General features: G+C 41.1%; 1 protein-coding gene across 1 annotated transcript in view; it reads right to left on the bottom strand.

Annotated features, from left to right (window-relative positions):
• Window positions 1–15,498, bottom strand: part of LOC115088627 (adhesion G protein-coupled receptor F5-like) — a 192,747-nt gene that overhangs the window by 151,063 nt on the left and 26,186 nt on the right. Inside the window, exons 6-7 of the mRNA XM_029596887.1 lie at window positions 14,207–14,265; window positions 2,290–2,432 (exon numbers count right to left, since the gene is read on the bottom strand). Of these exons, the coding sequence (XP_029452747.1) occupies window positions 2,290–2,432; window positions 14,207–14,265 (202 nt within the window). The remainder of the gene's footprint in view (window positions 1–2,289; window positions 2,433–14,206; window positions 14,266–15,498) is intronic.

Here is a 15,498-nt window from a genome sequence, read left to right as displayed (position 1 = left end):
TTTCCAGCAGGTAGTCATGCAGGAGGTGAGTTTTCTTAGTCAAAGACTGTGCGTTCAACAGTGATAAGGTGAAGAGTGAGAGGCCGAGTAGTTGGTTTAGGGGTGAAATGATGATAGGAATGAGTCTTTTTTGTAAGGAGTGTGGTGTAGTTTGTTTTTTTGTTGTGAATCTCCTGAAATTGTGGATGATGGGAATAGTTGATAAAGTCATGTTTGGTTATGTGAGTAGTTTAGTTTAGGTTCGCTGTGCTTGATTTAGATGTGGTCCTTTGAATTGGTGGTAGGATAGTATAGTGATGACCCTGGGGTGTAAATTCTGATTGGCGGTGATGAAGATATAATGTGCTTGCGGAGGGCTTGCAGTAGTACGGGTTGATGTTGAGAGTTGTTCTGTACTTACTGCAATTGTCCAACTGTTGCGTTAGTAGGATGGTGAAGCTCCAGATGTCTGCACTCAGGTCTGCACTAAGGGGCGCACAAAGGGGCAAGCCCCTTTGACGCGCTCCTTCGACGCGTGGCGTTCGACGCGTGGCGTCTGGGTGGTTTTTAATTTAAATGGCCGCTGGGCCTCAGCCGATTGGCTGCCTTGCAGCCCTCTGTAGATTGGCTGGCTTTCGGGGGCGGGTTTCTCACCGCGTGGCTGCAGGGAAAAACGGAGCCTGCCTTGCCTCGCGGTCGGCGTCGGTCCTGTCGGGTGAGAGTTTAGATAAAAAAACAGGCCTTACCCCGATGGGACGCCGGCGCCGATTGCGCAGGCCTGATCGCCCTTCTGAGCCGTCTCAAGCAGCGAATTCGTTCGGTGAGTTGCCAGGGAAAAGGGCTTTTCGCGGGCTGGTTTATAATTTAAAGGGCCGCTGGGCCTCAGCCGATTGGCTGCCTTGCAGCCCTCTGTAGATTGGCTGGCTTTCGGGGGCGGGTTTCTCACCGCGTGGCTGCAGGGAAAAACGGAGCCTGCCTTGCCTCGCGGTCGGCGTCGGTCCTGTCGGGTGAGAGTTTAGATAAAAAAACAGGCCTGATCCAGATGCTTCCGCATCAAGCTCATAGCAGTCTGCTAAATGACTGAATGCCTACATTTCAAAACTGGGAACTTAAGTAGTATCAACAGTGTCTTTTTTCTTGATCATGGTGGACATGTTTCCATTGATGATTTTGGATCTTGCCCCGGGAACCAGGGGATGGGAAAGGGAATTGGGGATCTGTGTTCTTTGTATTGTTAGTTTGGAAATTTGAACTGGGGGGTGTCGAAGTGTCCCACACCCCCTAGTATTTTTGTTAGCTTCATTAGAAAAATTCAATAAAACATTTATACATAAAAAGGGCATGTACTAATGCTATTTCCAGTTTTACCAGTTCTTCCCCAGTTCGTCAGTTAAGAGATAAGTCCTCCAACATCTCCTGGCTTGATAGCCATCACTCCCCCCAGTTATCCCCAACCCTTAAAACCCCTCAGATCTGTCCAGTTTCTTTTCATTTTAACTTTCATGGCATCCAAAGCAGAAATATAGTTACATGGCAGAGGACCTTGATACATGCTGGGTTGCGTAAGTATTTACATGCACATCTCAGATTCATGCCTCGAAATGCCCATGCCCCACCCAGACCACAATCCGCCCTTTTTGGAAACTTTTGAGATGTGCACACTGCGGCATTTACATGTGTATCATGGGTGCTTTTTAAAATATCTTTGGCGCACACGAGTCTGACCTATTCACGCATCACCTGATTAATATGCACCTCTAAGTTAAGCATGCTTTTAAAATTCACCTCTAAGCTAAGCATGCTCAGTTTTCTTTTTCTCCTGCTTGGTAAGCTTAGCACAGAGGTGTTGCTTGTCAGTGCAGAGTGAAGAGAAGGAAGAGCTTGTACATTTCTGGTCAGGAGGTCTAAGGAGCTGAGTTTAGCATGATCATGCTACTTAGCTTCTCCATAGTAAATAATAGGCTCATGTTAACACCTGTCCGAGGTAGGAATACAATAGAAACCATTTAATGAGCATTCACAAAATAGTATGGAGGATGAACATATATCATTTCCATATGATGTTCCTTTATTTGCATGGATGGACATGTACATTTTTGCATGCTCTCATTAGCATCATCCAAGTTCAGTTTTTCCTGCATAGCTCACTATTTTTAGTATGCACACAAGAACCTTAACAAGTATGGTAAAGTATATTACATAGGTCCCCCAAATTGTAATCATACAAAAGGTGATGTTCTCCTAATTTTTATGTATTATAGCACTAAATAGAGTTCAATGGGAAAAAAAACACCAGAAGTAGAAACTTACAAGTAATTGTTGCTGTAATGGGTGGATCCCCAAGAACAAAACTTTTAGACAGATTTCTTATTACTTCATTGTTTACAGCGTCTAGTTGTTGAGGTGTAAATTGTTCTGTTAAAATGTTGTAGTCGGCAATAACACTTCCTGGACTAAAAAGTAAAAAGCAATAATTAATTAGAAGTTAGAGCATTCTAAAAAAAACAAAAACAATTTCTCTTTTAATGGTTTTTAATTCTTTTTTAAAATTTATAGTGAATTCCATACGCAAAAAAAAATATTAAAAATTAAGGTATTACAACACCATAAAGAACAGTTTTACCTTATAGACTTCCTCACACTATCCCAGCAATGTGCATCTACCCAGTTCTATAGCATTTGCCACTAGGGCAATATAGCTTCCATATATATTTAAGCATTCATCTCTATACTATGGCTACCAATCAATATAACACTTTGAATGTGTTTTGAGATAAACAAACATGTCTGCTAGGAATAAAAGTTAAGATCAACTTATTTCATTCAGAATTGTTAAGACCACCTTCAGGTTCCATTAAGATTTCATTGGACTCTGGTTTTTTTGCTCTTCTTTCAACTGAATATGGAGTCAAATTCAAGATACATATGCCATGGTAAATATAAAAAGGCTCTAATAAATTATCCTGAACCATAATCAAAAACAATGCGACATGGTAGTGGCCAGAGCTGGAAGATGCTGTGGTGCATAGGGAGAAGCATAACTAGCAGAAAAAAAGAGAAGTGATTATGCAATTGTAGCCCCCCCTTGGTCTAGACTCTGAATTCCCATGTGCTTGGGGTGGGGAATATCACATGACAAATTATATTTACTAATATGATTTATCTTCGGGTTTGTAGCCTGAGTGGGGGATGAGACAGGGTCCCAGTCACCCCAATACCACAATTCTGTGCCCTTCCCAAACAACCTCTCACTTGTGGCACCACAGACCAGATAAAATCATCACACCAGAATAAAACAGTAATTAACCCTTATACTAGTATTGTGTAAGTAGACAGTAAATCCAACCAGAACATTAAATAGGAAAAGTATAATAGTGAAGTATAATATAAACTTGCAGTTTTCACATTTTAAATCAAGCAATGCAAAAATAACACTGGGTATGGCCTGTTAGCCAGGGCAACCAACATACTCATATGGATAGTAAAAAAAAAACCCCAAGGAATTCTAATAGAGAAAGGTTGAAGTACACAGCTTTCAAAAACTGTCTTAATCCCTGAGTACTCAAAAAGGGGGTGGGTGGGAACAGATCCACCCCAATGTTACCAGATTTTAAAGAGTTACCCTGTTCCACATACAAAATTGTGTGGAAAAAAACAATCAAGAAAATGAAGAAGTTGTCCCTCTTGATAGTGGAGCTGGCTAGATGACTAACCAAATAAATGAACACTGCAGTGTGTGAAAGGTTTCTCTCTCCTGGGGAGCTTCCCCAAATGGTTTACTTGGTACTAAACAGAAAGCTGGCCTGGTTTCAGTCTCTTACAGAAAGACCACAGTCCATCAGCTTCTCCTTCTCAGCCCTATCTCGTATGACTATACCTGCCAGCAAAGGTTTGCTCTTGAGTTCGGCTGAAAGGCTAAAGCAATTAAGGTGAGATATTGAATTTGTTACAAGCGTCAAGGAAAAAAACCTCCCTCCTCTGCTAAAATAGGTTATGTGCAAAGCTTATATTAGTTAACTCAGACTCTTAGGAGAATGATCCAGTCATGTGGTCCTATACCTGGATATCTCTGGAAAGGAAGTCTCTTAGTGTCTCAGCTCCTGGCTCCTCTGTTCCTTGTTGGGATTTTACATGTAGCTCGGCTATGAAGCAAGAACAACTGTCTGTCTTTCTATTTCCTCAGAGTGCAGACTTCTGTCGCTCCCTCTCGATAATTAGCTCGTCAGGAGAAGAACTGATTGTAGGGCTGCCAGATGCACTCCTCTCTTCCTGTCTCTTGTCTCTAATTCCTGCCCATCCCTGCCCTGAACACACAGACGAAGCCAGAAAAATTGTGCCTTTTCTTCTTAAATGGTCTTAGAGCATTCCTTTGGCTTCCTCCTCTGCTGGCTATGTAGTGCTGTTTTCTGGGCAGGCTAAAAAGTACAGACATTTTCCCAGCTTGTTAACACTATGAGTGCTAGATTCTGGTTTTTGCAGAACATTTGTCATTCACAAGAGAGAACACAGGAGTGTTGATGTATTTTTATATTCTTTCACCTTGGCTGCAGTGGTTTGCAGTGTCTGCAGAGTTGAAAACCACTTTTTTACAGGTCACTCATATCCAGACACAGCTCGGTCCACATTGTAAGGCTCCAACACATGATAAACACATGGGACATATAGGGAAGGCAATACACAATTGATGTTTTCAGAGTATCCAATGTTTTGTATACACTCTGCACCTGATAGTGAGGGATGCCCTGGGGCTGGGGTCCAAGGACCATGAGAATGAATACTTGGCAAAGCTTTTAGAGAAGGGCAAGAAAATAGCAGGGTACTTCCACAGAAGTGTGAAGGTAGGGCAGCTTCTCTGAGAGAAGCAAGAGGAAATCGGGGATGCCTCTCAAGCTACTTATTGTCAATATTGGCCTCCGATGGAATTCCACCTATCTCATGCTGCAGAGTTTAATGGAGTGGCAGATACCCATTCATAGTCTGTATCAGAAAATAGGATAGGTATGAATTGCCCCAGGGCATTAGAATTAGACAGTCATGAAGCGGCTGGTAGAAATCCTGAAGCCCTTCAAGGATTCCACAGAGGACATGAGTTCCAAAAGTGCCTTCTTGGGTGATATTATCCTTTTAGTAAATTGTCTGATGGAAGAGTTGGAGGGCTTCTGTTAGGACATGAGAAATAAAAGAAAGGTGTTGTAGTTTGTGGACTCCTTGCAGTTTAACGTGCAAGAGAGCCTGAAATCTCTGATTGAAAAAATGCATACATACTTGCTACACTTACTTCATCCCCAGGAGAAAGGGAATTTCACCTTGGAGTCCGAGTATGAAGGAGAAGCTGGAAAGGATGGTCTGTCAGGATGAGAGCCAGAGGCACAGGGATAGTAGAGATGTAGTACAGGAGGAAATAGTGGCCACCTCAAACAGTAATACAAGCAGGAGCAGCACGCACACAGCTAACATTTCCTCCCCTACCACAATATGCCATAGCCATGCTGCCTGCAAATAATCATCTTTCCTGGCATAGGCCAGAAAGAAAACAGCTGGCTAGAAGAAAGACTCTCATCCCACCCAGGCAAAGGAGAGCTCAGTGCTAAGGTCTGTGAAATGCTATCTCACCAAGTCCATTGAGGACTCGAACATAGATACACTTGCATATTGGGCACATAAGTTTACTATCTGCCCAGACCTAGCCAAAGTGGCATAGTACTGTCTTCCTTACCCTCCAACAGGCATGTCCATGTAGTAAATGTGTTTTTTTGATGATAGGAGACATTGTGAGCCCTTATCACTCAAGGTTGGTGTCACATTTAATGGATAAGCTGGTATTTTTAAAATAATCTCCCTCTGCTTGGGTTTCCAGATTTCCAATGCGAGTGGTAAGATGAATGAAAATACCTTAAAGGCCTTGCTTTCACGCTACCTGCCAGTGCCTGCTATGACCCAGGTTTACTACCCCAAGGATCTATTACCTCTTGCCTGCCTGCCAAACCCCTAATACCACCATTAGGGACTTGCTGCCCGATGCCTACCTGTAATACCCCTAATCCCATCATAGAGGACTTGATGCTTCATGTCAAGCTGCCATACCCCCGTACCTCTATAGGGAATTTGCTGTCTCATGTTTAGTTGCCATGAGATACTTGCTGCCACATGCCTACTTGACATTCTCTTTATTTCACCATAGGGAACTTGATGGCACATGCCTACTTGATATACCCCTAATACCACTATGGGGAACTTGCTGGCACATGCTGTCTGCACAATAGGGGATTTGCTGGTACAGCCTATCTGCCATGCCCCTTATCATCACAGGGGACTTGCTAGCACATATCTACCTGCTATACCCATAATACCACCATGGGGGACTTGCTGGCACATGCAGCCTACCTGCCATACTCCTTATACCATCACAAGGGCCTAACTGTTATCACTTGGCTTGCCTGCCATGCCATTTATTCCACCATAGAAGTCTTTGTGCTACTGTTTGTCCTATCTGTGTATGGAAATTTTGATGTCTTCATGTTGCTTGTTGTTGTTTGTTTCTTGGTTATACTTGGGGTGTTTGTTTTTCCCCAGAAAAAAGATAAAAATAAAAAATTCTTGTCCCCCTCCATCTATTTTACAGTTTTTTGTTTTGTTCTAACACCTCTACAATGATCCTAGCCTGGTTCTCCCATTCTGTTGATTGCACAGGGGTGTTTTGTCATCAGAATAAAAATGTGAAAAAAATGAAAAAGAAACAAGTTTATCTTATCATGCACTTTTTACCTCATGTAGCCTAGCTTCCATACTCCTAACACCACCATAGGGGACCTACTGCCTTATGCTTAGCTACCATATCAGGAAAGTGTTGTTGGTGCCCTCTTTTGAAGCCATGGATGTTCTTCTCATACCAGCTTTCTTCTTGGTTTGTAATACTGGGGTGTTTTGTCTCCAGAACAAAAATGTGAAAAAAAGACAAATGATACAGGGTTCACTACCATGGCACAGCACCTATTCTATAGTTCTTCATTTTCTCCTACCCCTCCATAATCCCATTCTGGTACTCCCACTCTGTTTGATGGTTGATTATATTGGGGTGATTTGTCCACAAAAGCCCTCAGTCAGAAGGAAGAAATACAGGAACAAGAGAAAAGATGCTCAAGAGAAACCATTTCCTGAATGTCATAACAGAGTAATGAGAGAGAATTTGTGCAAACCCAGAAAATCAGAAAATGAAACAACCAGAGTAGAGATGTGAATTGTGTGCCATATCGTCTTAACGATTGAAATTGTGTGGCAGGAGAAGAAAATCGTGTTTGGCACGATTATTTCGTTGAAAAATCATTAAAAATCGTTTTTTCCGATTAGTGTGCACTAACTCCCAGTTAGTGCGCACTAACGGGAGTTAGTGCGCCCTAACAGAAATTGATACAATTTGACACTTTTCAGGTCAGTTAAGGTCAGTTTAGGAATGAATATGTATTCCTATTGGCTGCCCTCTTATTTATTCATGTTACCAAGGTTCCCACTGACAGTATATGGGGGGTGGGAAATGGAAACAGTTGGTAGCTTGACAAAAAAAGTAATGTGATCAGTCAATGTGACTAGAACTTGTGCCCTAACCCTGATACCAGGGGTGTTGTGATCTTCATGTACACACAGTGCCCTATCCCTATTAATACCAGGAGTGTTGTGATCTTCCTGCACACAGTGCCCTAACCCTGACACCAGGGGTGTTGTGATCTTCCTGCATGCAGTGCCCTATCCCGCCTGCATTACTAGTGAGAGGTTGGCTTCACAGACAGGGGGGAGCTGCCTGACCCTCCCCCATGTCCCAGCCAGTGAATGGTGTGTGGGTGAGGGGAGGGGGGGGAGGAGGATGGTGAGGCTGAAACAGCTCCTTCCCTGCATTACTAGTGAGAGGCTGGCTTCACAGACAGGGGGGAGCTGCCTGACTGTAGTAGATTGAATAAAGATCTGATGTTTCTGCTCTCCTCACACCAAACAAAAGCAACACACAAGCAGAGAAGCCCTTCTTATAAAGTTGAGCTAGTGAGTTAAGTAGGAGGAAAAGTAAACATACTGGTGGCCAGTGTGGCTACTTAAAAAAATACACTTACCAACAATCAATTACCACATATATTTGAACTGTGTATAATAGTTCCAGCCAGGACCACCTTTCTAAAATGCACAGTGATTGGCAAATTCAACATGCACTAGCATTTCACATGCCTGCTAACAAAAATAATAAACAAACAAGTTCTAGTCACATGAGTGATGATCATCACATTACTTTTTTGTCAAGCTTCCAACTGTTTCCATTTCACATCCCCCCAACCATTACCTCAGTGGGAACCTTGATAACATCAATAGATAAGAGCACAGCCAGCCAATAGGAATACATATTCATTCCTAAGTGACCTTTACTGACCTGGGAAGTGTCAACACTTTGTTTCATTTTCTGTTGGTGTTCGTGAGTTTCCAGTTCCATTTCCCATCCCCCCAACCATCACCTCAGTGCGAACCTTGGTAACATCAATAGATAAGAGGGCAGCCAGCCAATAGGAACACATATTCATTCCTAACTGACCTTTACTGACCTGGAAAGTGTCAATTTGTATCATTTTCTGTTAGTGCGCACTAACTCCCGTTAGTGTGCACTAACACGATTTAACGATTTTTAACGATAAATCGTTAGAATTTCTATTGTATTGTGTTCTATAACGATTTAAGATGATATTAAAATTATCGGACGATAATTTTAATCGTTGAAAAACGATTCACATCCCTAAACCAGAGTTCAGTTATAGCATATGAGAAAACATTCTAAATAATGCAACCCTCACAACTTACTAGAAAACCAAATCACATGCATTAGAGAAATGGTTTGCATGTTCTGAATGTGATAACAGCTTCATTTGGCAAGTCCATTTTACAAGAAAATCAAAATTCCACCCAGCAGCTACAAGTTCAAGCAGGGAATTTAATAAAAGCTTATTGCAAGAAAATGAAACTTAACACAGTTCATGTTCTTGTGCTGAATCTGAAAATATGATGTGTGCTTCAACAGAATGGTATATCCCATGTCACTCTGCCTTGCTGTTATATCTCTCATGCTACACCTTGGAGGTCTGTGTGCCACTCAACCTTGCTGCCAGTTCCAGACTTTACACCTTGGAGTTCTTTTTGCCTCTTTGTCTTGCTGTTGTACCCCAAACCTTACACCTTGAGTTGTTCTTGCCAGTCTGGGAAGGGGAGGCATGCTTTATATCTTTCATGTTGTTTTAATATCTTGAAGCTACTCTTAGTGCTGCTGATCCCTATCAGTATCTTGGTGTTTTTCCTATCACCTTTTCTGCTTTGTTCCCCTTCATAGTGCCTTAGAATGCTGATGCATTTTTTGTGCCCATTTGCCACTCATGATGCCTTCAAAGGTTCATGCCAATATTTCTGGTGCCCTCTTTTGAAGCTTTAGGGTGTGCTTTCCACACTAGCTTTCTTCTTTGATCTGCTGATGATGCTTTAAAGAACTCCTGCCAATTCTGTTACTCCTTTGCCTCTTTACAGAGCCTTAGGCTATTCATGCCACTTTTGGTGTACCTTTCCAAAGTCTAGGTAGCTTGGAGTCCTTTTGCCATTCTTATGATTTCTTCCCATAATTTCCATGAGAACTGATGAGAAAACCAAAATAGACTGCACTGTTTCCTCCATTGACTTTAATGGCAAACAAAAAAATGAATCAAATGAATTAACAAATATTTGTTTTCATTTTGAAACTAAAGAAATGAATTAGGGTCCCCATGAAACAAACTGACATCCCTAGAGATTGAAGGAGAGGTGAGGAGAGACATCAGAGACATGAGAGAGGTAGTCAAATACTGAAAAGGTAATAATGATGCGGAAGATTTAACCTTTTTTCATGGAAGAGAAATTCAAGTACAAGAGGTGGCGAAATGAGGCTCTGAAGGGACAGACTCAAGAGCAAGGTCAGGAAATACGTTTTCATAGAAAGGGTCATGGATATATGGAATGCATTTCTGGAATGGGTGATGGAGGTTAAAAAAGTATGAACTTTAAGTGGTGAATTTTTAGACTTACATGGAGGTTGTACATGTAAAATTAACACATATACGCATAAGTAACCTCTCTGCAGCAAATTTTCAGAAGGGCTGGAGTATATGCAAACTGTCGCTGCTGCAGAGAAATATCCATACAAAAAGAGAGCATTTCAAGAGCATTCTGGGTCAGGGTTTGGAAGTATGCACACATTTATGTACAGTATTTTATAAATGGAATATGCATATATATCATTAAACATGAACATATGCTTTTACACCTAATAATCAAGTCAAGGAAATTAAATCCATCTTCTCTTTTTTTGGCAGTTTTGGGTGGGATGTCTGGAGATAATGGTGGAGAATGTGGTTGAACTTTTGGAGAGTGTAGGTGGACTGGTGAAAGTCTGAGTCACTTATGCAGGAGTAGATGAACTAGTGCTTGAAAGTATGCACACAAGTGTTTTCATAAGCAAGACATGTGCATGCATCAACTAATTTTATAAAATACTTACCACTATGCATAAATTGAGGGCTCAATTATTTAATGCATAAAGCATATACATGTGTTGCTATATAAACTGTGTGGATTCCTGCATTAAAAAATGTGCATGCACTGAAGCATACATATGTATTTTCAGGGAGATAATAAGCAATATTTTATAAACTATTCAGGTATAATCATAAGTGTACCAGTTTCTTCTGCGTTTATGTGCTGAATTATGTAAACAATTGAAAATTATATTTATTTGGATATTTAGATTGATTACAATTTTAGTTTAGCTTAGTCTAGTTAGTCTAGTCTAGCAGGGCTAGAAGTGTTTTAAAAGATTGAAAGTTTATATGAGGTAAGGACATTGTTTTAAAACACTTTATTGGAATCCCAGTTAAAATGTAGTCCATATATTAAAAGGGTGAAGTTTTATTTAGACTTCCTCAGAGTATTCAAGGAGACTTTTCTTGATATTGCTAAAGTGTATTATTTGCCTGTTAAAAGTGTTTTTTCAAATAGAGCTCAGCAGACCTCTTCTTCCCCTGTGTTGGATATTTCTGCTTTTTTAGAGCATTCTAGTTTAGAAAATCTAGAGATGGCCACCTTTATAGTGACCTTCTCCAGAGAGACAGATAAACAATGGACAATGAGGCTGTTCTTTCATGCATCTAATAAATCCTTTATCAATTAAGTTATATCTCTTTTTCTAGATGTGACGAAGGACACACAGATTAGTAAGAAAGTTTTTCTTGCAAAAAGGTCTAGAGTTTTAGTCTTGGTGAGATACTCACACCGGTAAAGTTGATGATAATTCAGAGGAGATGAAGCAAATCACTGTGAAAATGAAAGATGTAGTAACAGAGCAAATTGAAAAACTATGGAGTAACAACTCCCTAGGGTTGCATGGTATTTACCCCAGAGTTCTGAAAGAACTCAAACATGAAATTGCAAACCAGCAGGTGCTAGTAATCTGTAACCTCTCTTTAAAAATAGCCAATGTAATGCAATTTTTAAACATGTTTCCAGGAGTCATCCAGGAAACTATAGACTGGTGGGCCTGATGTTCGCACCAGGCAAAATGGTAGAAATTATTCTTAAAAAAAAAATTACTGGCCATGTGGATAGACATAGCTTAATGCTGAAGAGCCATCATAGATTTAGCAAAGGGAAGTCTTGCCAAACCAATCTACTAGATATTTTTAAGGTGTTAACCATGTGTATAAGGGCAAGCTGGTTTCTATAGTGTATCTGGATTTTCATTTCAGAAGGCAAATGACAAAGTCCCTTATGAGAAATTCCTCAGGAAATTAAAAAATCATGGGATAGGAGGTACTAATGCACTATGGTGCATTGGTAACTAATTAAAATACAGGAAACAGAGGAGGACTAAATCAGTTTTCCCAATAGATTAAGGTAAATAGTGGATTGCTCCATGAATTTGGGACCTGATGCTGTTTAACACATTCATAAAATATCTGTAAAAAGGAGGAATGAGTGAGGTGATCACATTTGCAGGATGACAGAAACACATTTAAAGTAGTTAAAACACAAGTAGACTGTGATGAACTGCAGAAGCACCTGCAAGACTTGGGAACTGGGCATTAAAATGTCAGATGAAATTTAATGTGACAAGTGCAAAGTGATGCACATAAGAAAAATTAATCCCAACTGTATGCAATAATGCTGTGTTCTGTATAAGGACTTGCCACCCAGGAAAAGGACCTTGAGGTCATTGTAGACAATTCACTGAAATCCTCAGCTCGGTGTGTGGTAGAACTGAAAATAGCTAATAAAATGTTAACAATGATATAGAAAGGAATGAAAAGTAAAAAGAGAATATCATAATGCCCCTGTATCAATCATTGCTTTTTTTTATTGAAATAAAGATTCAAGATTCTTTCTTATGTTGGGGAAAATCAGGGCTGGTGCTCTGATTAGGCAAACTAGATGGTTGCCTATCATGCCAAAATTTTGGGAGTAGCAAAAACCTGCCAGCATGAGATTCAGAAGGGCTTTGTGCTAGAGCCAATACTGCGTTGTGCTGGAGCTGCTGCCAATAGGTAAGTTGGAGAGAGGATACATAACCAAAGGTTCACCTAGGGTGCCAAATACTCTTGCACTGGCCCTGGGGAAAATCATGGCAACCACCCCACTTCCTGCAGGGCTGCAGGTTTTAGCTCCATCTTTTCATCTTCCCTCCTGCAGGCAGAAGACATAAGAGAGAAGCACTTTTACCTGATGGTACCTCCTCTGCTACTTTCATGGCATTGGAAAAGCACCAGGGGAAGAAGGAGGTTGAAAGAGCACTATTGATGCTTTTCTTTCCCTGTCTCCACCCTCCCCCTCTGGTGCTTTTCACTCTCTCCTCACCCTCCCTTACTAATGCAGTCCCCATTTTTGATTATTTTTTGGAGGGGACAAGGACTCTGGAGGTCTTCTTGACGGAGACCTGGGTAAAGAGAGATGGAACAAAGTGCATTTACCCTATTTTTGGTCTGGAGTTTTGGAGACCCTTTTACCACTAGAGAAGAAAGATTTTTCTTCTCCTTCCTTTCTCTCGTTTGGTTGCCCTTTTCACTAAGGGGTAGATTTTTAAAAATTGCGCGATCGCGTACTTTTGTTTGCGCAGCAGGCGCAAACAAAAGTATACTGGATTTTATAAGATATGCGCATAGCCGCGCGTATCCTCTAAAATCCTGGATCGGCGTGTGCAAGGCTGCCGATTTTGGGCAACCGGCGCGCGCCGAGCCGTGCAGCCTGCCTCCATTCCCTCCGAGGCCGCTCCGAAATCGGAGCGGCCTTGGAGGGAACTCTCTTTCGCCCTCCCCTCACCTTCCCCTCCCTAACCCACCCCCCCGGCTCTATCTAAAACCCCCCCTATTTTTATCCATGGATTTACGCCTCCCGGAGGGAGATGTAAATCCACGCGCGCCAGTGGGCTGCTGGCGCGCCGAGACCCGATCCGGGGGCGGTTCCGGAGGGCGCGGCCACGCCCCCGGAATGCCCCGGCCCGAAACCACGCCCCCAGGCCAACTTGGTACTGCCAGAAGGAGATCTAAGAGAACAGTGACTATGGAAGAGTTATGAAAATTGGAACTTTTCATTTTTGCTAAATAATTGGAACTAAAATTCTAGCCATTCCACAATGGGAAAACGTTTTAAGTAAATTTGGAAACTGGGGAGAATGTTTACACTTTCTACAATCTGATTAATTTGAAAGAAGTGAGGAGCTAAAGACCTTTGCTGGATAATTTTTCAATCTGTTAATCAACTGGATTTAATATCAAAGAGCTGTAAAGAACTTTTCATTGAAAGCCACTCATATTCCAGTATGTTTATTGCTGCTATAGTCTTTGGAGATTATCTGTGCTGTTTATAGAGGGATTGAAGGGGCTATGTAATAGTAACCAATGCAAAAGGGCCTTAAAGTTAAGCTTCCCCAACAGGGAGCCCTGGATACTCGGATTCATTTGAACACCTTTAGAGAAGTTTGCAAACAAGATCCACACAGATTGTGAGCCTTTGGATCTATTATCTGCGTATTACCATCCAAGGATTACATTTGGAAGACTCACAATAGACGCCAGTGATACTTGAGGTCCCAATCAATCCAAGGAAATGTTAACCGACAGCTGATCTCAGAATCATTTTTCCTAATTCATGCATCCTTAAAATATTTTTTTCTGTTTTGTTTTCTTACCTGAAACCTGTAACGCTTGTGGATATAAAGCCTGGTAAGATTTTATAGTTGTCGTTAAACTGAAAAATAAAACAAAGTACAAATGAAAAGATTTAAATGGAGTACGCAATGGACCAAAGCTGCATAAACCCTGGTCCTAGAGGGCCACAAACTGGTTTGGTTTTCAGGATATCCACAATGAATATTCAACAGGCATATTTCCATACATGTGGGGCCTGATTCATCAAAGTTTTTCTTATAAACATAGAAGGGAGAAAAGCCTTAATGAATCAGGTCCTTGGTCTGATCACTTGGTTACTCAGAAAACCAGACCTATTTGCGATCCCCAAGGATTGGGGTGATACACATAGGAAAATCATCCTAAATGTGTAAGGCACCATCAGCTTCCTTACAAGACAGTAGTCCCTGTAGAAGTAACATTTAAAGGAGACTAGCACCATCTTCCACAACACCCTCACTGGAAGTGTTGACATGGATGATTCTGTTTTTTGTAAGCGTGCCCCCCGCCCCCCACCTAAGATTTTAAGATATATAGAACTAGGAGATCTCTGGGTAGAATGTGTTTTTTCCTTCTCTCCTGCATAACGTCTGCAGGCCTGATCCCTTTTGATCAAGCTTTTTGGGAGCTAAATATTTTACAATTAGCTAATATCTTCCATAGTTCCTCCCAAAATAAAGGGAGCTATAGAAGGCTTTCTGTATTGTCCCATCTGAACAATTCAATTCTGAACTGCAGAAACCTAAGCAGAGAGGACACTTCAAGTTCCACTGGTAGGAGAGGGGATCTGTACATCCACCCAGACATTGTACCCAGGAAGATGCAGGAATAAGAACTACCTAAGTTTAAGGAGTAGAGTCAAGGAATAAATGCCATCCCAATATCTGGAGGAGGAGAAGGGCATAGAAAACAGCTTTCATCTATGCCACAGGTGTCAAAGGTGGAGGAAAACATAAGAACATAAGAAATTGCCAAACTGGGTCAGACTGAGAGTCCATCAAGCCCAGCATCCTATTTCCAACAGTGGTGAATCCAAGTTACAAGTGCCTTGCAAGTACCCAAACATCAAGTAGATACCATGCTATTGATGCAAGACACTATGACATTTTTTTTTGGGGTGTGTATATATATATATATATATATATATATATTATATATATATATATATATATATCTATATATATATATATATATATATATATATATATATCAAGAAAACTCAATATTGCTGGTGATTCCCTGTTAAAGGCCTTTGCGTTGACTATTTCAACATCTTGGTAGTTGGCTTTAGTTG

The sequence above is a fragment of the Rhinatrema bivittatum genome, chromosome 3 (genome assembly GCF_901001135.1).
Source record: "Rhinatrema bivittatum chromosome 3, aRhiBiv1.1, whole genome shotgun sequence".
Classification (NCBI taxonomy): domain Eukaryota; kingdom Metazoa; phylum Chordata; class Amphibia; order Gymnophiona; family Rhinatrematidae; genus Rhinatrema; species Rhinatrema bivittatum.
Note: the sequence above shows the minus strand (reverse complement) of the source record. Positions and strands in the feature narration are given on the sequence as shown.